The sequence below is a fragment of the Amblyraja radiata genome, chromosome 7, assembly GCF_010909765.2.
Source record: "Amblyraja radiata isolate CabotCenter1 chromosome 7, sAmbRad1.1.pri, whole genome shotgun sequence".
Classification (NCBI taxonomy): Eukaryota; Metazoa; Chordata; class Chondrichthyes; order Rajiformes; family Rajidae; genus Amblyraja; species Amblyraja radiata.
Genome location: NC_045962.1, coordinates 86,980,177 through 87,007,057, shown reverse-complemented (window position 1 = coordinate 87,007,057; position 26,881 = coordinate 86,980,177). Strand labels below are relative to the sequence as shown.

Below are 26,881 nucleotides of genomic sequence, written 5' to 3'. Positions count from 1 at the left end.
TTGCTCACTCTGGCAATGGAGGAGACCCAGGACAGAGAGGTCGGATTGGGAATGGGAGGGGGAGTTGAAGTGCTGAGCCACCGGGAGTTCAGGTAGGTTATTGCGGACTGAGCGGAGGTGTTCGGCGAAACGATCGCCCAACCTCCGCTTAGTCTCCCCGATGTAAATCAGCTGACATCTAGAGCAGCGGATGCAGTAGATGAGGTTGGAGGAGATACAGGTGAACCTGTATAGCTGTAAGTATAGCTCATAGTGTGTTCGATAACAGTACCATTGAGAGTAAAATTGTGCTCTGGTCCAGCTGTACAACCAAATCGTTGATATATACATTAAATAGTGTCGGGCTCAGATTGCTGCTTTGCCGCACGCCTCTTCTCTGGGCGAAGAGATCAGTGCGTTTGTCCCCAATTTTAACGCCACATTTATTATTCAGATACATTGATTTGATAAGGTCATATACCTTTCCTCCTATACCACAGCCGAGGAGTTTGTAATAGAGCCCTTCATGCCAAATAGAGTCAAATGATTTCTCAAAGTCACTAAAACAATTGAGAGATAATTTCTTAGTGTCAGTTAATGTCAATGAGTGTGTGCGTACATATGTACATGTTGGTCATTCACCGTCTCTCAGGTTATGGCATGCTGTTACGTATTGTGCACCAAGATGGGCCGTATTTCCTTCGCCAATGATTATTCTTAGTTTTGATGTATCATCTAGTTCTTTAAAGTCAGGCGGTTGCCTCACTGAGTTTGTCAAAGTATGCTTTCCTTATTTGTCAAATTTGTTGCATTTTAGGAGGAAGTGCACCTCTGTTTCAACCTCATCTGTCGAACAGTGGCCGCATATTCTGTTTTCTCTTGGTTGCCAGAATCTCTTCTGTCTTCCTTTTTCAACTGCCAAATAGTGGTCACTTAACCTGTATTTGGTGAGGGTCTGTCTCTGCTTTATGTCTCTAACAGTTGAGAGATAATCTGCCAATTTATAATCTCTTTTTAGGGAACGGTAACATTCTAATCTTCTTTGGCTTTTGGTTTCTTTATCCCAATGTTCCAAGTACGTTTCTTTACATTGTTTGATAATTTGGTTCACTCTAACTGGTGATTGGGGGTCAGTATTGATCTGGGGCCGGTCAGGGTTTAACTGGATAGGGTTTAACTGAATAGGGGTAGCTAGTCTCAGTACCAAACACCTCCCTTCCCCCAACTGCCCTCACCACCTGTCTTCAAGCTTTATGTCTCTAACAATTGAGAGATAATTTCTTAGTGTCAGTTAATGTCGATGAGTGTGTGCGTACATATGTGCATGTTGGTCATTCACCGTCTCTCAGGTTATGGCATGGCTCTCTCTCTCTCTCTCCTTCTCTCCCTCTCCCCCTCTCCCTCACTCCAGGATGACAAGGAGTTGATGGAGAGCAGCCACCTATCCTTTGTGTATGAAGACAGCGAGTGTTCACTGGTCATTCTCAACACGGCCCCTGCGGACAGCGGCGTCTACACGTGTACAGCCCGCAACCTGGCCGGAGACGTGTCCTGCAAGGCCGAACTCACCGTGGTCAAGGGTAGGTCACCAGGTCATCCCTGTTGACTCCTGTCTGTAGAGAGAAAAATAATTGGAAAAAAAAGAAAAAAAAAATTAATTAAAAAAAATCTTTCAAGAGAGAGGGCTCTTAAAGATAGCGGAGTCAGGGGATATGGGGAGAAGGCAGGAACTGGGTACTGATTGTGGATGATCAGCCGTGATCACATTGAATGGCGGTGCTGGCTCGAAGGGCCGAATGGCCTACTCCTGCACCTATTGTCTCTTGTCATGTGATAGGAGCAGAATTAGGCCATTCGGCCCATCAAGTCTACTCCGCCATTCAATCGTGGCTGATCTATCTCTCCCTCCTAACCCCATTCTCCTGCCTTCTCCCCATAACCCCTGACACCCGTACTAATGAAGAATCTATCTATCTCTGCCTTAAATATATCCTCTGACTTAACCTGACTTCAATCTTCTCCCCGTGACCTGCGTGGGTTTTCTCCGGGCGCTCCGGTTTCCTCCCACACTCCAAAGACGTGCAGGTTTGTAGGTTAATTGGCTTTGGTGTAAATGTAAATCACCCCTAGTGTGTGTGTAGGATAGTGTTAGTGTGCAGGGATCGCTGGTCGGTGCGGACTCGATGGGCCGAAGGGCCTGTGTCCGTGTGGTGTCTCTAAACTAAAACACCGCCATTCAATCATGGCTGATCTATCTCTCCCTCCTAACCCCATTCTCCTGCCTTCTCCCCATAACCCCTGACACCCGTACTGATCAAGAATCTATCTATCTCTGCCTTAAAAATATCTACTGACTTGTGGCCTCCACAGCCGTCTGTGGCAAAGAATTCGATCACCTCCCTCCTAACTCGCCCCCCCCCCCGCAGCGAAGATAGACACAAAACGCTGGGAGTAACTCAGCGGGTCAGGCAGAATGTCTGGAGAGAAGGAACGGGTGACGTTTCGGGTCGAGACCCTTCTTCAGACCTCCCTACACCACCTCCTCCCGCACCTCATGCGGTTAAGGTGGCGCAGCGGGTAGAGCTGCTGCCTCACAGCGCCGGTGACCCGGATTCAATCCTGACTCGGGGTGCTGTCTGTACGGAGTTTGCACGTTCTCCCTGTGACCTGCGTGGGTTTTCTCCGGGCCCTCCGGTTTCCTCCCGCACTCCAAAGACGTGCGGGTTTGTAGGTCAATTGGCTTCGGTCAATTTTTTTCTAGTGTGTTTAGGATAGTGCTGGTGTACGGGATGATCGCTGGTCGGTGCAGACACGGTGGGCCTGACCCGCTGAGTTACTCCAGCGTTACTCTGTGAAACGTCACCTATCCATGTTCTCCACAGATGCTGCCTGACCCGCTCAGTTACTCCAGCACTCTGTGAAATGCCACCTATCCATGTTCTCCACAGATGCTGCCTGACCCGCTGAGTTACTCCAGCGTTACTCTGTGAAACGTCACCTATCCATGTTCTCCACAGATGCTGCCTGACCCGCTGACTTATGGTGCAGCAGCATCTATGGAGCTAAGGAAATAGGCAACGTTTCGGGCCGAACCTTCTGGAAATAGGCAACGTTTCGGGCCGAAACCCAGAAGGGTTTCGGCCCGAAACGTTGCCTATTTCCTTAGCTCCATAGATGCTGCTGCACCCGCTGAGTTACTCCAGCACTCTGTGAAACGTCACCTATCCATGTTCTCCACAGATGCTGCCTGACCCGCTGAGTTACTCCAGCACTCTGTGTTTTTTTTTATGCTGAAGCAGCACCTGCAGTTGCTTGAGTCTTCATGGATGATATGTCCAGGACAAGGGGTCACAGCTTAAGGATAGGGGGGAAATCCTTTAGAACCGAGATGAGAAAAAAAATTTCACGCAGAGAGTGGTGAATCTGTGGAATTCTCTGTCACAGAAGGTAGTTGAGGCCACAGTTCATTGACTATATTTAAGAGGGAGTTTGATGTGGCCCTTGTGGCTAAAAGGATCAGGGGGTATGGAGAGAAGGCAGGTACAGGATACTGAGTTGGATGATCAGCCATGATCATATTGAATGGCGGTGCAGGCTCGAAGGGCCGAATGGCCTCTACTCCTGCACCTATTGTCTATGTTTCTATGTTTCTATGATGGCTTCTTGTTTTGCAGGAAAGGCGGAGAGTGAAGACCCGATGGATGATGAGGATACAATCTTACGGAAGATGAGGCTGCTGACTGATTACTACGACATTCACCATGAGATCGGCCGGTGGGTGCCAAAATGTGTTCAAATTCATGAGAGGAATAGATCGGGTGGACGCACAGAGTCTCTTGCCCAGAGTCAGCGGGCAATCGAGGACCAGAGGACATAGGTTCAAGGTGAGGGGGGGGGGAAAGATTTCATCGGAATATGAGGGGTAACCTTTCCACACAGAGGGTGGTGGGTGTATGGAACGAGCTGCCAGAGGAGGTAGTTGAGGCTGGGACTGTCCCAACGTTTAAGAAACAGTTAGACAGGTACATGGATAGGACGGGTTTGGAGGGATATGGGCCAAATGCGGGCAGGTGGGACTAGTGTAGATGGGGCATGTTGGCCGGTGTGGGCAAGTTGGGCCGAAGGGCCTGTTTTCATACTGTATCACTCTGTGACTGTGAGTTTCCAACCCAGGGGACTGGGCCAATCAGAGCACAGATTGGAGGCGGGTCCATGGACAGTAACTAGAGCCATAGAGTGATACAGTGTGCAAACAGGCCCTTCGGCCCAACTTGCCCACACTGGCCAACATGCCCCATCAACACTAGTCCCACCTGCCTGAGTTTGGTCCATATCCCTCCAAACCTGTCCTATCCATGTACCTGTCCAACTGTTTCTTAAACATTGGGATAGTCCCAGCCTCAACTACCTCCTCTGGCAGCTCGTTCCATACACCCACCACCCTCTGTGTGGAAAAGTTACCCCTCAGATCCCTATTCAATCTTTTCCCCTTCACCTTGAACCTGTGTCCTCTGGTCCTCGATTCCCCTACTCTGGGCAAGAGACTCTGTGCGTCTACCCGATCTATTCCTCTCATGATTTTATACACCTCTATAAGATCTCCCCTCATCCTCCTGCGCTCCATGGAATAGAGACCCAGCCTACTCAACCTCTCCCTGTAGCTCACACCCTCTAGTCCTGGCAACATCCTCGTAAATCTTTTCTGCACACTTTCAAGCTTGACGATATCTTTCCTATAACACGGTGACCAGAACTGAACACAATATTCTAAATGCGATCTCACCAATGTCTTATACAACTGCAACATGACCTCCCAACTTCTATGCTCAATACTCTGGCTGATGAAGGCCAAAGTGTATAGGAGTCAGGACATCATGTAGGACTAGGGTCAGGAAGCATTTGGAATATTGCCTACAATTCTTCTCTCCTCTCCCATCGGGCAAGAGGTACAGAAGTTTACAAGCCGTCCACAGTGTACAGATACAGGATAAAGGGAATAACGTTTAGTGCAAGGTAAAGTCCGATCAAGGATAGTCCGAGGGTCACCAATGATGTAGATGGGAGGTCAGGACCGCTCTCTGGTTGGTGAGAGGACGGTTCAGTTGCCTGATAACAGCCGGGAAGAAAGTGTGTGTGTGTGTGTGTGTGTGTGTGTTTGTGTGTGTGTGTGTGTGTGTGTGTGTGTGTGTGTGTGTCTGTGTGTGTCTGTGTGTGTGTGTGTGTGTGTGTGTGTGTGTGTGTGTGTGTGTGTCTCTCTCTCTCTCTCTCTCTCTCTCTCTCTCTCTCTCTCTCTCTCTCTCTCGGTCTGGGCTGCGTCCACAATTCTCAGCGATTTATCGCGGGTCTTGGACGGAGCTGTTCCCAAACCGTGCCGTGATGCTTCCCGATAACATGCTCTCCACGGCGCAGTTGGGGTTGAGGAGAGTTGGGGAGAGTTGTTGGGGACATGCTGAACTTCCTAAAGCCTTCTGAGAAGATTCTTGGTCGTTGCTTCACTATGGGTGGTCCAGGAGACGTTACTGGTGTCCATGTTCTCCAGAGATGCTACATAATCCAATAGATGAGATCCTAATCCAACCAATAGACAAAATAGGTGCAGGAGTAGGCCATTCGACCTTTTGAGCCAGCACCACCATTCAATGTGATCATGGCTGATCATCCACAATCAGTACCCTGTTCCTGCCTTCTCCCCATATCCCCTGACTCTGCTATCTTTAAGAGCTCTATCCAACTCTCTCTTGAAAGCATCCAGAGAACCGGCCTCCACCGCCCTCTGAGGCAGAGAATTCCACAGACTCACAACTCTCTGTGTGAAAAAGTGTTTCCTCATCTCCGTTCTAAATGGCTTACCCCTTATTCTTAAACTGTGTGGCCCCTGGTTCTGGACTCCCCCAACATCAGGAACATGTTTCCTGCCTCTAGCGTGTCCAAGCCCTTAACAATCTTATATGTTTCTATAAGATCCCCTCCATCCTTCTAAACTCCAGAGTGTACAAGCCCAACTGCTCCATTCTCTCAGCATATGACAGTCCCGCCATCCCGGGAATTAACCTGGTGAACCTACGCTGCACTCCCTCAATAGCAAGAATGTCCTTCCTCAAATTAGGGGACCAAAACTGCACACAATACTCCAGCTGTGGTCTCACTATGGCTCTGTACAACTGCAGGAGGACCCTCAGTATCCCGGGAACACTGATGCTCTATGCCAAGAAAACACCTTGAGCACCTCCACGTCCTCAGAAGGGCTAAGGGAATTCAGCATGTCTCCAATAACTCCATCACAAGGATCGGGAAGGTTAAGAGGGATGAGGGCTAAACGCAGGGAATTGGGGAAAACGCTGAAACAAAGAACTACAGATGCCGGTTTGTACCAAAGAATAACACAGAGTGCTGGAGTAACTCAGCGGGTCAGGCAGCATCTCTGGAGAAAAAGGATGGATGATGTTTTGGGTTGGGACCCTTGTTCAGACTCCACAGATGCTGCCTGACCCGCCTAGTTACTCCAGCACTCTGTGAAACATCACCTATCCATGTTCTCCACAGATGCTGCCTGACCCGCTGAGTTACTCCAGCACTCTGTGAAACGTCACCTATCAGTATTCTCAACAGATGATGCCTGACCCGCTGAGTTACTCCAGCACTCTGTGAAACGTCACCTATCCATGTTCTCCACAGATGCTGCCTGACCCGCTGAGTTACTCCAGCACTCTGTGAAACGTCACCTATCCATGTTCTCCACAGATGCTGCCTGACCCGCTGAGTTACTCCAGCACTCTGTGTCCATTATCAGTATAAACCAGCATCTGCAGTTCCTTCCTGCAGTCTGATCCTGTGAGATGATAGTCAAGGGGATATGGGGAGAAGGCAGGAACGGGGTACTGATTGGGCATGATCAGCCATGATCACATTGAATGGCGGTGCTGGCTCGAAGGGCCGAATGGCCTACCCTGCACCACTATTATATAACCATATAACAATTACAGCACGGAAACAGGCCATCTCGGCCCTTCTAGTCCGTGCCGAACACGTATTCTCCCCTAGTCCCATCTACCTGCACTCAGACCATAACCCTCCATTCCTTTCCCGTCCATATAACTATCCAATTTATTTTTAAATGATAAAATCGAACCTGCCTGCCTCCACCACTTCCACTGGAAGCTCATTCCACACAGCTACCACTCTCTGAGTAAAGAAGTTCCCCCTCATGTAGGTATGTTGCAAAACTTACCTTCAGCGGCGCTGCAGTTCTGCCGCTGCCCGTGTGCGCGACTTTGGCGGCTTTGAGAGGGGGGCGGGTTTAAAACGCGATTTTCTCTAGGCTGTTGAAATCGATGTTGTTCAGCCTACTTAGTTGCTGATGAAAAATCGCTGCGAGGTTCGTTCGCTGCAGGTATTTTTAAACTGAATTGGGTTATTTAATTGTTAGAGTAGATTAAAAATCATCCTCTAAAGCCGCGAACCCCGACAACGGGACAGATCTCATGTAGGGGACAAGGCAAGGTAGGTTGTTTATTTTTACATTAAAAAGGGCTTCTTAAGATCCCTTTATACAAATTTATGTTGCGAGTAGCTGACTTGGGGGCCCATTAAATCCCGCAGTATCTTTCATGCCGACATGGGCTTCAAATCCACCGCAATGGCAGCGTTCCAAACCAGCGCGTTCCACAAATCCCACTCGAAAGCTGATTTAAATGGCCATTAATTTACAGCAATTGAACACTAAATCCCTTCCATTTGGCCTATAAATTAATGTCAATGAGATTTAAAAATCATGTTTTATTGTGAATTCTTGTGTGAATGTTCTTTGGACACTTAGGCTATTTAAAAATGTTAATCTTTCCTTAAGAAATGGATAGACGTTTAGATCTAGTAATTGAATTTTGGAATTAGCTACAATTGGGTAACTAACGAATTATATGCCTTAATTTCAGGTCATCCAAGTAAGATTGTTTCCTTCGCTCCATAGATGCTGCTGCACCCGCTGAGTTTCTCCAGCATTTTTGTGTACCTCAGATTGTTTCATATTTGTTTCAGAATGCTTCAATCTATAATAACTGAAAATTTATTTCAGTTCTCTTAGTTTTTAAGAAAGTTATGGCCATTTTTCACTGTCCTCGATCACAGCTTTTGTGTTAAGTCAATCGAAAATCAATAGGGAACAAGATGCTAATTTCCGAGTATGAAAATGGCCATTTTTAATACTGAAGATATGAAAGTGAATTAGGTGTCAAATTAAACTTATTTTTGTGCTTTATCCGATGGGATAAATTGCAGACTTGATTTTTAAAATCTCAAAATGTTGTAACATTGCTACCTCATGTTGCCCCTAAACTTTGGTCCCTTAATTCTCTATAGACAATTCGCTATTGCCTATATCCCACTCTGGGAAGATCTTGCTGCGTTTTTACTACGTTCCGTTCTAACCAGCGGCCCCCTTTCTCCCGCCCCCCCGCAGTGGCGCCTTTGCCTGCGTGAAGCAGGTGACGGAGAAGAGCAGCAGCGTGGACTACGCGGCCAAGCTGATCTCATTCCGCGCCACGCCGCGCGACCAGGCGGTCCACGAGCTACACATCCTGTCCCAGCTGGACCACGAGCGGGTGGTCTACTTCCACGACGCCTTCGAGAAAAAGAACACCCTGACCATCGTCATGGAGCTGTATCCTTGCCCCTGCCGACAAGGCCACCGGCGCTCTGCCCGGTGCTAGAACGGGCTAGACGGGCCGAATGGAGAATTTCCGATCATGCTTCTCCCGGCTTGTTGTTGTTGCATGTGGGCTGGGGCTTCATAAGGCCATGAATTTCAGCCATTCGGCCCATCATGTCTCTAGATAGGGCTAGGTAGGGCTCTTAAATTCTCTGCCTCAGAGGCCGGTGGAGGCCGGTTCTCTGGATGCTTTCAAGAGAGCTAGATAGGGCTTAAAAATAGCGGAGTCAGGGGATACGGGGAGGAGGCAGGAACGGGGTACTGATTGGGGATGATCAGCCATGTTCACATTGAATGGCGGTGCTGGCTCGAAGGGCCGAATGGCCTACTCCTGCACCTATTGTCTATTGTCTACTCAATCATGGCTGATCTATCTCTCCCTCCTAACCCCATTCTCCTGCCTTCTCCCCATAACCCCTGACACCCGCACTAATCAAAACTCTATGAATGAATGAATTAATTAATTACGTTTATTGGGCCAAGTATTCACATACAAGGAATCTATCTATCTCTGTCTTTAAAATACCCACTGACTTGTGGCCTCCACAGCCGTCTGTGGCAAAGAATTCCACAGATTCACCACCCTCTGGCTAAAGAAATTCCTCCTCATCTTTCTAAAGGAACGTCCTTTAATTGTGAGGCTGTGCCCTCTGGTCCTAGACTCTCCCACTAGTGGAAACATCCTCTCCATATCCACTCTATCCAGGCCTTTCACTATTTGGTAAGTTTCAATGAGGTCACCCCTCATCCTTCTAAACTCCAGCGAGTACGGGCCCAGTGCCGACAAACGCTCATCGTATGTTAACCCGCTCATTCCTGGGATCGTTCTTGTAAACCTCCTCTGGACCCTCTCCCAGAGCCGGCACATCCTTCCTCAGATACGGGGCCCAGATTTGCTCACAATACTCCAAATGCAGCCTGACCAGCGCCTTATAGAGCCTCAGCGTTACATCCCTGATATTGTATACAAGCCCTCGTGAAATAAATGCTTAGTCATAAAAGTGTACAGCATGAAATCAGGCCCTTCAGCCCACTCGGCCCTGCTGGCCAAGTTAGACAGAGTCATACAGCATGAAATCAGGCCCTTCAGCCCACTCGGCCCTGCTGGCCAAGTTGGTCATAGGGTCATAGAGTTCCATGGCATGGAAACTGGCCCTTCGGCCCATCTCGTCCATACTGGGCAAGTTAGGGTCAGTGTTCCATAGCACGTAAAGTGGCCCTTCGGCCCATCTCGTCCATACGATTCGATACGATAGAACTTTATTTATCCCAGGAGGGACATTGGTCTGCCAACAGTCATGAAACACAACGAGATACGTGAAACATTACGAGTGGAAAAGATTGGCGATGTGCGAAGATTGGGGAGGGGGGGGGGGAGAGGAGTCAGTCTCAGTCTACCCCACGACAGAAGGGGGAGGAGTTGTACGGTTTGATAGCCACAGGGGAGAAGGGTCTCCTGTGGCGTTCTGTGCTGCATCTTGGTGGAACCAGTCTGTTGCTGAAGGTGCTCCTCAGGTTGACCAGTGGGTCACGGAGGGGGGTGAGCTGTATTGTCCGGGATGCTCCGCAGTTTGAGGAGCATCCTCCCCTCCGAGACCACGCTGACCAACATGCCCCATCTACACTGGCCCTACCTTACGGCCACTCCAGCCGCTCCTCACAGCCGACCATGTCCAGCCCAGGCAAGGTCCTCAGTCCTTGACTCCCAGCGCAGATGTCCGCAGGAGGAACTGTTCGATCGTCTGATCAAGAAGCCCGCTGTGCTGGAAACCGAGGTGTGTGCTGGGGCTGGGGTGACATTCGGGGGAATGGGGGGAGGGGGGAGGGGGACAGAGAGGAATGGGGATGGGGGTGGTTGGTAGGGGAGGATTGGGGAGGGACGTACATGTGGGAGCCATGTTTATGTCTCGTGGTGGCATGGAGGGTATTTTGGAGGCAGTTGAGTTTAGTGGAGTTAGTTTAGTGTAGTTAGTTTAGTGTAGTTAGTTTAGTGTAGTTAGTTTAGTGTAGTTAGTTAGTATAGGTGGTTAGTGTAGTTAGTTCAGTGTAGTTAGTTAGTGTAGTTAGTTTAATGTAGTTCGTGTAGTTAGTTTAGTTAGTTAGCTTAGTGTAGTTAGTTTAGTGTAGTTAGTTATAGTTAGTTTAATGTAGTTAGTTTTGTTTAGTGTAGTTAGTTAGTTTTGTGTAGTTAGTTTAGTGTGGTTAGTGTAGGTAGTTTAGTTTAGTTAGTTAGTTTAGTGTAGTTAGTTAGTATAGGTGGTTAGTGTAGTTAGTTCAGTGTAGTTAGTGTGTAGTTAGTTAGTGTATTTAGTTTAGTGTAGTTAGTTTTGTGTAGTTGGTTTAGTGTAGTTAGTTTAGTGTAGTTAGTTAGTATAGGTGGTTAGTGTAGTTAGTTTAGTGTAGTTAGTTAGTGTAGTTAGTTAGTGTAGTTAGTTAGTGTATTTAGTTTAGTGTAGTTAGTTTAGTGCAGTTAGTTTAGTGTTGTTAGATAGTTTAGTGCAGTTAGTTTAGTTAGTTTAGTGTAGTTAGGTTACTGTAGTTAGTTTAGTTTAGTGTAGTTAGTTAGTTTAGTGCAGTTAGTTTGGTGTAGTTAGTTTCGTTTAGTTAGTTAGTTTAGTGTAGTTAGTTTAGTGTAGTTAGTTTAGTTTAGTGTAGTTAGTTAGCTTATTGTAGTTAGTTAGTTTAGTGTAGTTAGTTGGTTTAGTGTAGTTAGTTTAGTGTAGTTTAGTTTAGTGTAGTTAGTTAATTTAGTGTAGTTAGTTTAGTGTAGTTAGTTCAGTTTAGTGTAGTTAGTTCAGTTTAGTGTAGTTAGTTGGTTTAGTGTAGTTAGTTTAGTGTAGTTAGTTTAGTGTAGTTAGTTTAGTGTAGTTAGTTGTTAGTTTAGTGTAGTTAGTTTAGTGTAGCTACAGTGAAAAGCGTTTGTTGCGTGCTAACCAGTCAGCGGAAAGACAATACATGATTACATTCCAAACTTCCGCAGTGTACAGATACAGGATGAAGGGAATAACTTGAATGACGTTTAGTGCAAGGTAAAGTCCGATCAAGGATAGTCCGAGGGCCACCAATGAGGTAGATGGGAGGTCAGGACCGCTCTCTGGTTGGTGAGAGGACGGTTCAGTTGCCTGATAACAGCCGGGAAGAAACTGTCCCTGAATCTGGAGGTGTGTGTGTGTTGGTTTTCACACTTCTGTACCTCTTGCCCGATGGGAGAGGGGAGAAGAGGGAGTGGCCGGGGGTGAGACTGGTCCTTGATGATGCTGCTGGGGTGTAGATGGAGTCGATGGGAGGGAGGTTGGTTCGTGTGTGTGTGTGACGGTCTGGGCTGCGTCCACAATTCCTCATTAATCGGACAGGTTCGTCAGAGAAAGTGTCGACTGTCAGAACCTTTGACCCAGAGTGGAAATGTCAAAGACTAGAGGGCATGGGGTCACAGGTCACGGGGGTCAGAGGGTACGGAGTCAGAGGTCACAGGGGCCAGAGGGTATGGGGTCAGAGGGTACAGGGGTCGGAGGGAACGGTACATGGACAGTGGGCCACTGACTGATCTCTGCTTCCCCAGGTGAGGTACTATGTCCAGCAGATCCTGGAAGGCATCAGGTACCTGCACCAGAGCAACATCCTGCACCTGGACATCAAGGTGAGTCCTCACCTGTCCACACCTGCGGCAACCTCTCCTCACTCAGTTCAGTCTAGTTTATTGTCCTGTGTACCGAGGTACAGTGAAAAGTTTTTGTTGCGTGCTAACCAGTCAGCGGAAAGACAATACATGATTACAATCGAGCCGTCCACAGTGTACAGATACAGGATAAAGGGAATAACGTTTAGTGCAAGGTAAAGCCAGCAAAGTCCAATCAAGGATAGTCCGAGGGTCTCCAATGAGGTGGATGGGAGGTCAGGACCGCTCTCTAGTTGGTGAGAGGACGGTTCAGTTGCCTGATAACAGCCGGGAAGAAACTGTCCCTGAATCTGGAGGTGTGTGTGTGTTCGTTTTCCCACTTCTGTACTTCTTGCCCGATGGGAGAGGGGAGAAGAGGGAGTGACCGGGGGTGAGACTGATCCTTGATGATGCTGCTGGCCTTAGCTCTGCCTTGTCCCGTGCTTTAAATCCCAACTAGGCACAGAGTGGTGCAGCGGGGAGACAGGCCCTTCGGCCCACTGAGTCCATACTGACCATTGACTTAACAGATACAGCGCGGAGACAGGCCCTTCAGCCCACCGAGTGCGTGCTGGCCATTTTTTCACCCCGCACACTAACACTATCCCACACACACACACTGGGGACAATTTACATTTACACCGAAGCCAATTAACCTGTAAACCTGCACGTCTTTGGAGTGCGGGAGGAAACCGGAGCGCCCGGAGAAAACCCCACGCAGGTCACGGGGAGAACGTGCAAACTCTGCACAGACAGCGCCCATAGTCGGGATCGCCTCACCCCGCTGTGAGGCAGCAGCTCTACCCGCTGCGCCATCGTGCTGCGCAAGTTGGTGAGAGCTGTTGAGGACATGCTGAACTTCCTAAGCCTTCGAAGGGAGTTTGCTATGATATGGGTGGTCCACTAGTGTTGCCAACTGTCCCGTATTAGCCGGGAAATCCCGTATATTGGGGCTAAATTGGTTTGTCCCGTATAGGAACCCCCCTTGTCCCATATTTGACCGCTACTACTCGGGTCGAGGGGACTGTCGGGTCCTCCGGCCCCGCCTTACCCCGTCCCGACGTAGTGCATCCCATGGAGTGCAGCAGCAGCAGCAGCAGCAGCAGCAGCGCCTCGCCCGTGGACCCGTCGGTCGGTCGGCAGCCCGGCCAGCTGTCCGACCTTCGGACCTTCGCTGACCGCCGACACCACCACCCCTCCTCCTTCTCACGGCCGATCATTGGTTCATGAGTTGGACGGGGCGCCGGACTTTGCGCGCGGCCCCCTCCCCCGGGCCAAAACTCCTCAGCTGGCCCGCCGGCTGGGCTTTGTGTGCAGTCCAGCACCCGGGGCCAACTCATCATTCACCCAGTCACGGCCCAGTCGGTCAACGAATTGCCGTCGGGAATTTGTCCCGTATTTTGACCTGTTGTCCCTTATTTGGGAGCGAGAGAGTCGGCAACCATCGTGGTCCAGGAGAATTTGTTGATGATAGAAACATAGAAACAGAGACAATAGGTGCAGGAGTAGAGGCCATTCGGCCCTTCGAGCCTGCACCGCCATTCAATATGATCATGGCTGATCATCCAACTCAGTATCATGTACCTGCCTTCTCTCCATACCCCCTGATCCCTTTAGCCACAAGGGCCACATCTAACTCCCTCTTAAATATAGCCAATGAACTGACCTCAACTACCTTCTGTGGCAGAGAATTCCACAGATTCACCACTCTCTGTGTGAAAAATGTTTTTCTCATCTCGGTCCTAAAGGATTTCCCCTTTATCCTTAAACTGTGACCCCTAGTTCTGGACCTCCCCAACATCGGGAATAATCTTCCTGCATCTAGCCTGTCCAACCCCTTAAGAATTTTGTAAGTTTCTATAAGATCCCCCCTCAATCTTCTAAATTCTAGCGAGTACAAGCTGAGTCTATCCAGTCTTTTTTCATATGAAAGTCCTGACATCCCAGGAATCAGTTTGGTGAACCTTCTCTGCACTCCCTCTATGGCAAGAATGTCCTTCCTCAGATTTGGAGACCAAAACTGTACGCAATACTCCAGGTGTGGTCTCACCAAGACCCTGTACAACTGCAGTAGAACCTCCCTGCTCCTATACTCAAATGATAGTTACTCCTGGACACTTGAAGCTTTCAACTATCTGTAATTCTCAGCATTGTAGCGAAATCAGTTCCAGAGACAAAGTCCAATGTCATTTTAGCCCAATATACGGGATGTCCCGGCTAATACGGGACAGTTGACTACCCATATCATAGCAATGACCATGAAAGCTACTTCCTTCGAAGGCTTAGCAGGTTCGGCATGTCCCCACCAGCTCTCACCAACTTGTGTAGGTTTACCAGGTTAATTCCCGGGATGGCGGGACTGTCATATGCTGAGAGAATGGAGCGGCTGGGCTTGTACACTCTGGAGTTTAGAAGGATGAGAGGGCATCTCATTGAAACATATAAGATTATTAAGGGTTTGGACACGCTAGAGGCAGGAAACATGTTCCCGATGTTGGGGGAGTCCAGAACCAGGGGCCACACACACTGTTTAAGAATAAGGGGTAAGCCATTTAGAACGGAGACGAGGAAACACTTTTTCTCACAGAGAGTTGAGAGTCTGTGGAATTCTCTGCCTCGGAGGGCGGTGGAGGCCGGTTCTCTGGATGCTTTCAAGAGAGAGCTAGATAGGGCTCTTAAAGATAGCGGAGTCAGGGGATATGGGGAGAAGGCAGGAACGGGGTACTGATTGGGGATGATCAGCCATGATCACATTGAATGGCGGTGCTGGCTCGAAGGGCCGAATGGCCGACTCCTGCACCTATTGTCTATTGTCGGTGCGGGCTTTCAAGCTTCCGTACCTTCTGCCGGACGGGAGCGGGGAGAAGAAGGAATGACCGGGGTGGGACAGGGACACGTCTTTGATGGTGTCGGCTGCTTTCCCAAGGCAGCGTGAAGTGTACGAGGAGTCGATGGTGGGGAGTGTGGTCTGTGTGATGGACTGGGCCAACATCTACAATGGTGGGAGTGTGGTTGTGTGATGGACTGGGCTACATCTACAATGGTGGGGAGTGGGTATTGTGCTGACTGGGTACATCTACAATGGTGGGGAGTGTGGTCTGTGTGATGGACTGGGCTACATCTACAATGGTGGGGAGTGTGGTCTGTGTGATGGACTGGGCTACATCTACAATGGTGGGGAGTGTGGTCTGTGTGTGACGGACTCTCTGCTATTTGACTTGGGGGAGGGGGAGAAGTTGCTGCTGAGCCTGGTGGCGTTCCCACCCTCTCCCTCCCCTCTCCCCCCCCCCTCCCCCCTGTAGCCTGACAACATCCTCCTGGCCCACCCTGGCAGTGACAGTCTCCGCATCTGTGACTTTGGCAACGCCCTGGAGCTCACCCCCGACACACCGCAGTACAGCCGGCTGGGGACCCCCGAGTACGTGGCCCCCGAGATCATCGCCCAGACGCCCGTCTCCACCGCTACAGACGTCTGGTAGGCAACTGTCTGTGTGCCTGTGTGTGTCTATGTATGTGCTTGTGTGTGTGTGAGTGCGCGTATGTCTGTCTGTGTGTATGTGTGTGTGTGTGTGTCTGTATGTGTTTGTTTGTGTGTGTGTGTGTGTGTGTACATGTTTGTGTCTGCCTGTGTGTATGTATGTGTTTGTTTGTGTGTGTGTGTGTGTGTGTACATGTTTGTGTCTGCCTGTGTGTATGTGTGCGTGTGCGTATGTGTCTGTATGTATGTGTGTGTGTGTGTGTGTGTGTGTGTGTGCGTGTGTGTGCGTGGGTGTGTGTGTGTGTGCGTGCGTGCATGTGCGTGCGTGAGTGAGGGGGGGGTTGTGTGTTTGTGTGCGAGTCGCTGTGAGTGCCGTTGTGTGTGTGTGGGTGGGTGAAGTTGAGTGCATGGGGTGTGTGGTGTGTTGGTGTGTGTGTGTTGTGGGTGAGTGAGTGTGAGCAGTGGTGTGTGTGAGTGAGTAGTGCGTGGGTGTGTGTTTTCGAGAGTGAGTGTGTGTGTGTGTGTGTGTGAGCGTGAGATAGTGAGTGCGTGCGTGAGTGAGAGCGTGCGTGCGTGCGTGGTGCAGGCGTGTGTGTGTGTGTGTGTGTGTGTGCGTGTGTGTGTGTGTGTGTGTGTGTGTTGGTGTGTTTGTGTGTGGGTGCGTGGGTGTGTGTGTGTATGTGTGTGTGTGTGCGCGTGCGTGCGTGCGTGGGTGCGTGCGTGCGTGTGTGTGTGCGTGCATGTGTGTGTGTGGGTGTGTGTGTGCGTGTGTGTGTGTGTGCGTGTGTGTGTGTGTGCGTGCGTGCGTGCGTGCGTGCGTGTGTGCGTGCGTGCGTGTGTGTGTGCACCTGTGTCTGTGTGTTTTGGCACCATGTTCAGCATGGACATTGTGGGCCGAAGGGCCTGTTCTATGTTGTATTACATATGCTCTGGGTGCCAGAGGAATGATTGGCCCTCTCTGCTTCCTTCACACACAGGCCGCTGGGAGTCATTGCCTACATCGGGTGAGTAGCTGGCTGAACCGTTCATCACCTTTCCCGCCTCTCTCACACATCCCCTGGGGCCCGAGAGAGCATTTAAGGTCGGCACGGTTGCGCAGCGGGTAGAGCTGCTGCCTCACAGCGCCAGAGACCCGGGTTCGATCCCGACTACGGGCGCTGTCTATACGGAGTTTGCACGTTCTCCCCGTGACCTGCGTGGGGTTTCTCCGGGTGCTCCTGGTTTCCTCCCGCTCTCCAAAGCTTCAGGGACAGTTTCTTCGCAGCTGTTATGGCAACCGAATGGAGCGGCTGGGCTTGTACACTCTGGAGTTTAGAAGGATGAGAGGGCATCTCATTGAAACATATAAGATTGTTAAGGGCTTGGACACGCTAGGGGCAGGAAACATGTTCCCGATGTTGGGGGAGTCCAGAACCAGGGGCCACAGTTTAAGAATAAGGAGTAAGCCATTTAGAACGGAGACGAGGAAACACTTTTTCTCACAGAGAGTGGTGAGTCTGTGGAATTCTCTGCCTCAGAGGGCGGTGGAGGCCGGTTCTCTGGATGCTTTCAAGAGAGAGCTAGATAGGGCTCTTAAAGATAGTGGAGTCAGGGGATATGGGGAGAAGGCAGGAACGGGGTACTGATTGGGGATGATCAGCAATGATCACATTGAATGGCAGTGCTGGCTGGAAGGGCCGAATGGCCTCTACTCCTGTACCTATTGTCTATTGTTTGGGGCCGAACGACCATAAAACTCTGGTGATTCTCGCCCCCTGCAGGTTGACGGGAGTGTCGCCGTTCTCCGGAGACAACGACAGGTCCACGCTGCTCAACGTGAAGAACTACAACGTGGCCTTCGAGGAGAAGATGTTCGTCGACCTCAGCCGTGAATCGAAGGGCTTCGTCACCAGCCTGTTGGTGGAGGACAAGCAGTGAGTATTTGGCCCTGGGGCGGTGGTTGTACTTGCCTCAGCATCTCAGTACAGCAGGCAGTGAAGAAAGCGGATGGCATGCTGGCCTTTATAACAAGAGGAATCGAATATAGGAGCAAAGAGGTCCTTCTGCAGTTGTACAGGGCCCTAGTGAGACCACACCTGGAGTATTGTGTGCAGTTTTGCACATTGTCCCGTGTACCGAGGTACAGTGAAAAGCTTTTGTTGCGTGCTATCCAGTCGGCTTAAAGACAATACATGATCACAATCGAGCCACTTCCTAAAGGGAAGTACAACGGGATCTGGGGGTCCTTGTTCATCAGTCTATGAAAGTAAGCATGCAGGTACAGCAGGCAGTGAAGAAAGCCAATATATAACAAGAGGCCTTTATAACAAGAGGAATCGATATAGGAGCAAAGAGGTCCTTCTGCAGTTGTACAGGGCCCTAGTGAGACCACACCTGGAGTATTGTGTGCAGTTTTGGTCCCCTAATTTGAGGAAGGACATTCTTGCTATTGAGGGAGTGCAGCGTAGGTTTACAAGGTTAATTCCCGGGATGGCGGGACTGTCATATGCTGAGAGAATGGAGCGGCTGGGCTTGTACACTCTGGAGTTTAGAAGGATGAGAGGGCATTTCATTGAAACATATAAGATTGTTAAGGGTTTGAACACGCTAGAGGCAGGAAACATGTTCCCGATGTTGGGGGAGTCCAGAACCATGGGCCACAGTTTAAGAATAAGGGGTAAGCCATTTAGAACGGAGACGAGGAAACATTTTTTCTCACAGAGAGTAGTGAGTCTGTGGAATTCTCTGCCTCGGAGGGCGGTGGAGGCCGGTTCTCTGGATGCTTTCAAGAGAGAGCTAGATAGGGCTCTTAAAGATAGCGGAGTCAGGGGATATGGGGAGAAGGCAGGAACGGGGTACTGATTGGGGATGATCAGCCATGATCACATTGAATGGCTCGAAGGGCCGAATGGCCTACTCCTGCACCTATTGTCTATTGTCTATCTCCTCACACCATCCTACTGTTAGTCTGTACACAATCACGAGGGGAATAGATCGGGTAGACGCACAGAGTCTCTTGCCCAGAGTAGGGGAATCGAGGACCAGAGGACATAGGTTCAAGGTGAAGGGGGAAAGATTTAATAGGAATCTGAGGGGTAACTTTTTCACACAGAGGGTGGTGGGTGTATGGAACAAGCTGCCAGAGGAGGTAGTTGAGGCTGGGACTATCCCAACGTTTAAGAAACAGTTAGACAGGTACATGGATAGGACAGGTTTGGAGGGATATGGACCAAACGCGGGCGGGTGGGACTAGTGTAGCTGGGGCATTGTTGGCCGGTGTGGGCAAGTTGGGCCGAAGGGCCTGTTTCACTCTATGGCTATAAAACCGAAGCCAATTAACCTACAAACCTGCACGTCTTTGGCGTGTGGGAGGAATCCGGAGCACCCGGAGAAAACCCACGCAGGTCACGGGGAGAACGTGCAAACTCCGTACAGACAGCGCCCGTGGTTGGGATTGAACCCGGGTCTCTGGCGCTGTGAGGCAGCAGCTCTACCCGCTGCATCCACCGTGCCTGCTGACAGTTTATCTTTGAGGAATGTAAAAAATCTCAGCTATTTCTGCATGTTAAATCTCTTAGCTGGTTAACGAGTTGTGGATGTCAGTGTGTCCAGGCTGCTCACTGCTGCCACCTCGGCACGGCCAGAGGTATTGCAGAGAGTTTCGTGCAGTTTTGCACATTGTCCCGTGTACCGAGGTACAGTGAAAAGCTTTTGTTGCGTGCTATCCAGTCGGCGGAAAGACAATACATGATTACAATCGAGCCACTTCCTAATGGGAAGTACAACGGGATCTGGGGGTCCTTGTACATCAGTCTATGAAAGTAAGCATGCAGGTACAGCAGGCAGTGAAGAAAGCGAATGGCATGTTGGCCTTTATAACAAGAGGAATCGAATATAGGAGCAAAGAGGTCCTTCTGCAGTTGTACAGGGCCCTAGTGAGACCACACCTGGAGTATTGTGTGCAGTTTGGTCCCCTAATTTGAGGAAGGACATTCTTGCTATTGAGGGAATGCAGCGTAGGTTTACAAGGTTAATTCCCGGGATGGCGGGACTGTCATATGCTGAGAGAATGGAGCGGCTGGGCTTGTACACTCTGGAGTTTAGAAGGATGAGAGGGATACTTATTGAAACATATAAGATTGTTAAGGGTTTAGACACGGTAGCGGCAGGAAACATGTTCCCGATGTTGGGGGAGTCCAGAACCAGGGGCCACACAGTTTAAGAATAAGGAGTAAGCCATTTAGAACGGAGACGAGGAAATACTTTTTCTCACAGAGAGTGGTGAGTTTGTGGAATTCTCTGCCTCAGAGAGCGGTGGAGGCCGGTTCTCTGGAGGCTTTCAAGAGAGAGAGCTAGATAGAGCTCTTAAAGATAGCGGAGTCAGGGGATATGGGGAGTAGGCAGGAACGGGGTACTGATTGGGGATGATCAGCCATGATCACATTGAATGGCGGTGCTGGCTCGAGGGGCCGAATGGCCTACTCCTGCACCTGTTGTCTATTTACAGTGTACAGATACTGTCCATGATAAGGGAATAACGTTTAGTGCAAGGTAAAGTCTGGTCAAAGATAGTCCGAGCGTCTCCAATGACGTAGATAATAGTTCAACACTGTTCTTGAGTTGCAAGTTACGTCAAGACTGGCCAAACATCGACTCGGTGATCGTTTCGCCGAACGCCACCGCTCAGTCCGCCTGGGCCTACCTGATCTCCCCGTTGCCAAACACTTCAATAGATATGGAGACCATGGGAGTCTTTGGACGTCTTCCTCATTGGAGATGGCCTTCCTGTCATCCGAACCTCCTCCAACCTCATCTACTGTTTCCACTGTTCTAGGAGTCAACTCCTCTACATCGGCAAGACCAAGCGCAGGCTCGGCGATCGTTCCGCTGAACACCCCCGCTCAGTCCGCCTAAACCTACCTGCTACCCCAGTTGATCAACACTTTAACCCCCCCCTCCCTTTCCCACACTGTGACCTTTCTGTCCTGGGCCTCCTCCACTGTCAGAGTGAGGCCCAGCGCAAATTGGAGGAGCAGCACCTCATATTTCGCTCGGGTAGTTTACACCCCAGCGGTATGAACATTGACTTCTCTAACTTCAAGTAACCCTTGCTTTCCCTCTCTCTCCATCCCCTTCCCCATCCTAGTCATCGTGCTAGTTTCACTGTCGTCCATCTTAGTTTCACCGTTTGTATTCACTTGTTATCAGCTCTCCCAAAGCCAGCAATGGACCATTGTGGGCTCCACCTTTCCTTGATCATCGCTACTGGCTTTGATTTGTTCTTTTGCATATCTTTCATTCATTTGTTCTTTGTACCTTTCCTTCAAACCTCTCCTTTCCCTCTCCCCTGACTCAGTCTGAAGGAGGGTCTTGATCCGAAATATCACCCATTCACTTTCTCCACAGATGCTGCCTGACCCGCTGAGTTACTCCAGCACTCTGTGAAACGTCACCTATCCATGTTCTCCACAGATGCTGCCTGACCCGCTGACTTATGGTGCAGCAACATCTATGGAGCTAAGGAAATAGGCAACGTTTCGGGCCGAACCTTCTGGAAATAGGCAACCTTTCGGGCCGAAATTCACAACTCTCTGGGTGAAAAGGTTTTTTCTCACCTTAGTCTTAAATGACCTCCCCTTTATTCTAAGACTGTGGCCCCTGGTTCTGGACTCGCCCAACATTGGGAACATTTTTCCTGCATCTAGCTTGTCCAGTCCTTCTATAATTTTATATGTTTCTACAAGATCCCCCTCATCCTTCAAAACTCCAGTGAATACAAGCCTAGTCTTTTCAATCTTTCCTCATATGACAGTCCCGCCATCCCAGGGATCAATCACGTGAACCTACGCTGCACTGCCTCAATCACAAGGATGTCCTTCCTCAAATTAGGAGACCAAAACTGTACACAATACTCCAGATGTGGTCTCACCAGAGCCCTATACATCTGCAGAAGAACCTCTCTACTCCTATACTGAAATCCTCTTGTTATGAAGGCCAACATTCCATTAGCTTTCTTCACTGCCTGCTGTACCTGCACGCCAACTTTCAGTGACCGGTGTACAAGGACACCCAGGTCTCGCTGTACCTCCCCCTTACCTAAACTAACCCCACGTGTACCGAGTGGACTCTACCGCTGCGGCACCATCTCACGCCGTCCTTCTGTTTACTTTCAGCCGCCCGTCTGCCGAGGACTGTCTGCACCACGTCTGGTTCTTGGTGAGTATCTTCTGGAGAGTCAGTCAAGGCTCTGACCCTGGTAGACGAAACGCACGAACACGCACGCACGCACTCACGCACACACGTACGCACACGCACGCACACACACAAGCAGACGCACACACGCACACGCACGCACGCACTAACGCACGCACATACGCACTCCCGCACGCACGCACACGCACACACGCACTACCGCACGCACGCACACGCACGCACGCACTCACGCACGCACACGCACACACTCACGCACGCACGCACGCACTAACGCACGCACACGCACGCAAGCACTAACGCACACACATGCACGCACGCACACGCACGCACACACACCCGCACGCACACACACGGCACGCACACATGCACGCACACACACACACGCACACACACACACACATACAAACACACGCACAGACGCACATGCACGCACACACATGCACGCACGCGCACACACGCACGCACGGACACACGCACACACATACACTCGCACACGTGCACGCACACACATGCGCATACACACACACGCACAAACACATGCACGTACATACACTCGCACACGTGCACGCATGCACAGACACATGCACGCACACGCACACACACGCGCATGCACACACACAAGCGCACGCACACGCATGTACACACGCACGCACACACACGCCACACGCACATGCACCACATTCACATATACACACACGCCCACACACACGCATACACACTCACTCCCCTCACCCTCACACACACACTTTAGTCTTAACTTTAGCCAATAAGTTCATGAGTGACAGGAGCAGAATTAGGCCATTCGGCCCCTCGAGTCGACTCCGCCATTCGATCGTGGCTGGTCTATCTCTCCCTCCTAACCCCATTCTCCTGCCTCCTCCCCGTAACCCCAGACTCCTGTACGGCACTAACTCTGCTGCTGCCACTAATGAACCAACCCACGCGCCCGCTTGCCTCGGTCCTGACGCCCGCGGTTTCACTTCCACCTTTCAGAGCGTCGACACAGTGAAGGGGAAGATGATCGACACCGATCCGCTGAAGTCTCTCGTCTCACGGAGAAAATGGCAGGTAGATACATAGATACATGGACAACAGGTGCAGGAGGAGGCCATTCGGCCCTTCCAGCCAGCACCGCCATTCAATGTGATCGTGGCTGATCATCCCCAATCAGTACCCCGTTCCTGCCTTCTTCCTATTGTTTAAGAAAGAACAGCAGATGCTGGAAAAATCAACAGTAGACAAAAATGCTGGAGAAACTCAGCGGGTGAGGTAGCGTCTATGGAGCGAAGGAATAGGTGACGTTTCGGGTCGAGACCCTTCTTCTGACTGATGAAGGAATAGGTGACGTTTCGGGTCGAGACCCTGCTTCTGACTGATGAAGGAATAGGTGACGTTTCGGGTCGAGACCCGGAAGGGTCGCGACCCGAAACGTTACCTATTCCTTCGCTCCATAGATGCTGGAGAAACTCAGCGGGTGAGGCAGCATCTATGGAGCGAAGGAATAGGTGACGTTTTGGATCGAGACTACTGAAGTCTGAAGAAGGGTCTCGGGCCGAAACGTCACCTATTCCTTCGCTCCACAGATGCTGCCTCACCCGCTGAGTTTCTCCAGCATTTTTGTCTCTCTCCTTTCTCCCCATATCCCTTGATTCCGTTAGCCCTAAGAGCTAAATCTAACTCTCTCTTGAAAACATCCAGTGAATTGGCCTTCACTGCCTTCTCTGGCAGAGAATTCCACAGATTTACAACTCTCTGGGTGAAAAGGTTTCCTCATCTCAATCCTAAATGTCCGACCCCTTATTCTTTAACTGTGACCCCTGGTTCTGGACTCCCCCAACATCAGGAACAATTTTCCTGCATCTAACCTGTCCAATCCCTTAAGAATTTTATATGTTTCTATAAGACCCACAAGGCATACAACTATCATTCTATAGCATAGAAACATAGACAATAGGTGCAGGAGTAGACCATTCGGCCCTTCGAGCCTGCACCGCCATTCAATATGATCATGGCTGATCATCCAACTCAGTATCCTGTACCTGCCTTCTCTCCATACCCCCTGATCCCTTTAGCCACAAGGGCCACATCTAACTCCCTCTTAAATATAGCCAATGAACTGTGGCCTCAACTACCTTCTGTGGCAGAGAATTCCACAGATTCACCACTCTCTGTGTGTGAAAAAAAATGTTTTTCTCATCTCGGTCCTAAAAGACTTCCCCCTTATCCTTAAACTGTGACCCCTTATTCTGGACTTCCCCAACATCGGGAATAATCTTCCTGCATCTAACCTGTCCAACCCCTTAAGAACTTTGTAAGTTTCTATAAGATCCCCCCCTCAATCTTCTAAATTCTAGCGAGTACAAGCCGAGTCTATCCAGTCTTTCTTCATATGAAAGTCCTGACATCCCAGGAATCAGTCTGGTGAACCTTCTCTGTACTCCCTCTATGGCAAGAATGTCTTTCCTCAGATTTGGAGACCAAAACTGTACGCAATACTCCAGGTGTGGTCTCACCAAGACCCTGTACAACTGCAGTAGAACCTCCCTGCTCCTATACTCAAATCCTTTTGCTATGAATGCTAACATACCTATTCTGGGCTTTAACCCTTGTGCCAGCGTTTGGCCCGTATCCCCCTGGCGCGGCCACACGGTGGCGCTGCGGTAGAGTTGCTGCCTCACCGCACCAGAGACCCGGGTTCGATCCCGACTACGGGCGCTGTCTGTGCGGAGTTTGCACGTTCTCCCCGTGACCTGCGTGGGTTTTCTCCGGGATCTTCGGTTTCCTCCCACACTCCAAAGACGTGCAGGTTTGTAGGTTAATTGGCTTGGTGTAAATGTAAATTGTCCCCTAGTGTGTGTGTGAAGGATAGTGTTATTGTGCGGGGATCGCTGGTCGGCACAGACTCGGTGGGCCGAAGGGCCTGTTTCCGCGCTGTATCTCTAAACACGCAACACAAAGCTTTTCACTGTACCTCAGCACAGGTGACTATAATAAACCTGAAGCTAGTGGTGTGGGTCCTGTACCTCCTGCCCGATGATAGCAGTGAGAAGAAGGTGCGGCCCGAATGGTCAAGTGATAGGAGTAGGGGTAGACCATTCGGGCCATCAAGTCTACTCCGCCATTCAATCGTGGCTGATCTATCACTCCCTCCTAACCCCATTCTCTCCCTCCGAACCTTTTCCCCATAACCCTTGACACCTGTACTAAAAGCCGTGTCCCACGGTGCGTGTTCATTCCAAGAGCTAATTCTCCCGAGTTTTCCCTGATTCGAACGCGGAGATTTACGGGTAATGGCCGCTCGCCGGTACTCGGGGCTCTCGTGGACATTTTTCATCATGTTGAAAAATCTTCACGAGTCTTCCCGAGCTTACCTGCCGTTAGCGAGTCTTCCCGAGTACCTGCCGTTAGCGTTACGAGCCGCTAAGAGACGCCCCCGAGCTCCGACGTACCCGCTACGTACATTCTCCGTGCTTACCACGAGTTTGATTTTTTTTAAACTCGGGAGAGCTCTTGGAATGAACTCGTACCGTGGGACAGGGGCTTTCATCAAGAATCTATCTATCTCCGCCTTAAAAATATCCACTGACTTGTGGCCTCCACAGCCGTCTGTGGCAAAGAATTCCACAGATTCACCACCCTCTGACTAAAGAAATTCCTCCTCGTCTCCTTCCTAAAGGAACGTCCTTTAATTCAGAGGCTGTGACCTCTGGTCCTAGACTCTCCCACTAGTGGAAACATCCTCTCCACATCCATTTTATTCAAGCCTTTCACGATTCGATAAGTTTCAATGAGGTCCCCACTCATCCTTCTAAACTCCAGCGAGTACAGGCCCAGTGCTTTTCACAGTACCTCGCTGCACATGACAATAAACTAAACAGAACTGAACTGAAATGAGCCGACCAGCGATCACCCCGCACGCTGGCACTATTCCACGCAATATTACCGAAGGCAAACCTGTTCGTCTTTGGAGTGTGGGAGGAAACCGGAGCACCCGGAGAAAATCCACGCGGGTCACGGGGAGAACGTACAAACTCCGTACAGGCAGCGCCCGTAGTCGGGATCGAACCTGGGTCTCTGGCGCTGTGAGGCAGCAGCTCTACCCGCTGCGGCACCCTGCCGGAGGTTCCGATGGGTCAGGGATAAGTGTGAGGTGCTACATCTTGGCAGGACAAATCAAAATAGGACGTGCATGGTAAATGGTAGGGAATTGAAGAATGCAGGTGAACAGAGGGATCTAGGAATAACTGTGCACAGTTCCCTGAAAGTGGAATCTCATGTAGATAGGGTGGTAAAGAAAGCTTTTGGTGTGCTGGCCTTTATAAATCAGAGCATTGAGTATAGAAGTTGGGATGTAATGTTAAAATTGTACAAGGCATTGGTGAGGCCAATTCTGGAGTATGGTGTACAATTTTGGTCGCCTAATTATAGGAAGGATGTCAACAAAATAGAGAGAGTACAGAGGAGATTTACTAGAATGTTGCCTGGGTTTCAGCAACTAAGTTACAGAGAAAGGTTGAACAAGTTAGGGCTTTATTCTTTGGAGCGCAGAAGGTTAAGGGGGGACTTGATAGAGGTCTTTAAAATGATGAGAGGGATAGACAGAGTTGACGTGGATAAGCTTTTCCCACTGAGAGTAGGGAAGATTCAAACAAGAGGACATGACTTGAGAATTAAGGGACAGAAGTTTAGGGGTCACATGAGGGGGAACTTCTTTACTCAGAGAGTGGTGGCTGTGTGGAATGAGCTTCCAGTGGAAGTGGCGGAGGCAGGTTCGATTTTATCATTTAAAAATAAATTGGATAGTTATATGGACGGGAAAGGAATGGAGGGTTATGGTCTGAGTGCAGGTAGATGGGACTAGGGGAGAGTTATG

General features: G+C 50.0%; 1 protein-coding gene across 1 annotated transcript in view; it reads left to right on the top strand.

Moving 5' to 3' along the window:
• The window catches only part of speg (striated muscle enriched protein kinase), a 106,428-nt gene that overhangs the window by 61,876 nt on the left and 17,671 nt on the right, over positions 1-26,881 (top strand). Inside the window, exons 17-26 of the mRNA XM_033023519.1 lie at positions 1,391-1,559; positions 3,654-3,753; positions 8,435-8,635; positions 10,398-10,458; positions 12,243-12,320; positions 15,641-15,813; positions 16,794-16,820; positions 17,577-17,729; positions 21,969-22,011; positions 23,002-23,076. Of these exons, the coding sequence (XP_032879410.1) occupies positions 1,391-1,559; positions 3,654-3,753; positions 8,435-8,635; positions 10,398-10,458; positions 12,243-12,320; positions 15,641-15,813; positions 16,794-16,820; positions 17,577-17,729; positions 21,969-22,011; positions 23,002-23,076 (1,080 nt within the window). The remainder of the gene's footprint in view (positions 1-1,390; positions 1,560-3,653; positions 3,754-8,434; positions 8,636-10,397; positions 10,459-12,242; positions 12,321-15,640; positions 15,814-16,793; positions 16,821-17,576; positions 17,730-21,968; positions 22,012-23,001; positions 23,077-26,881) is intronic.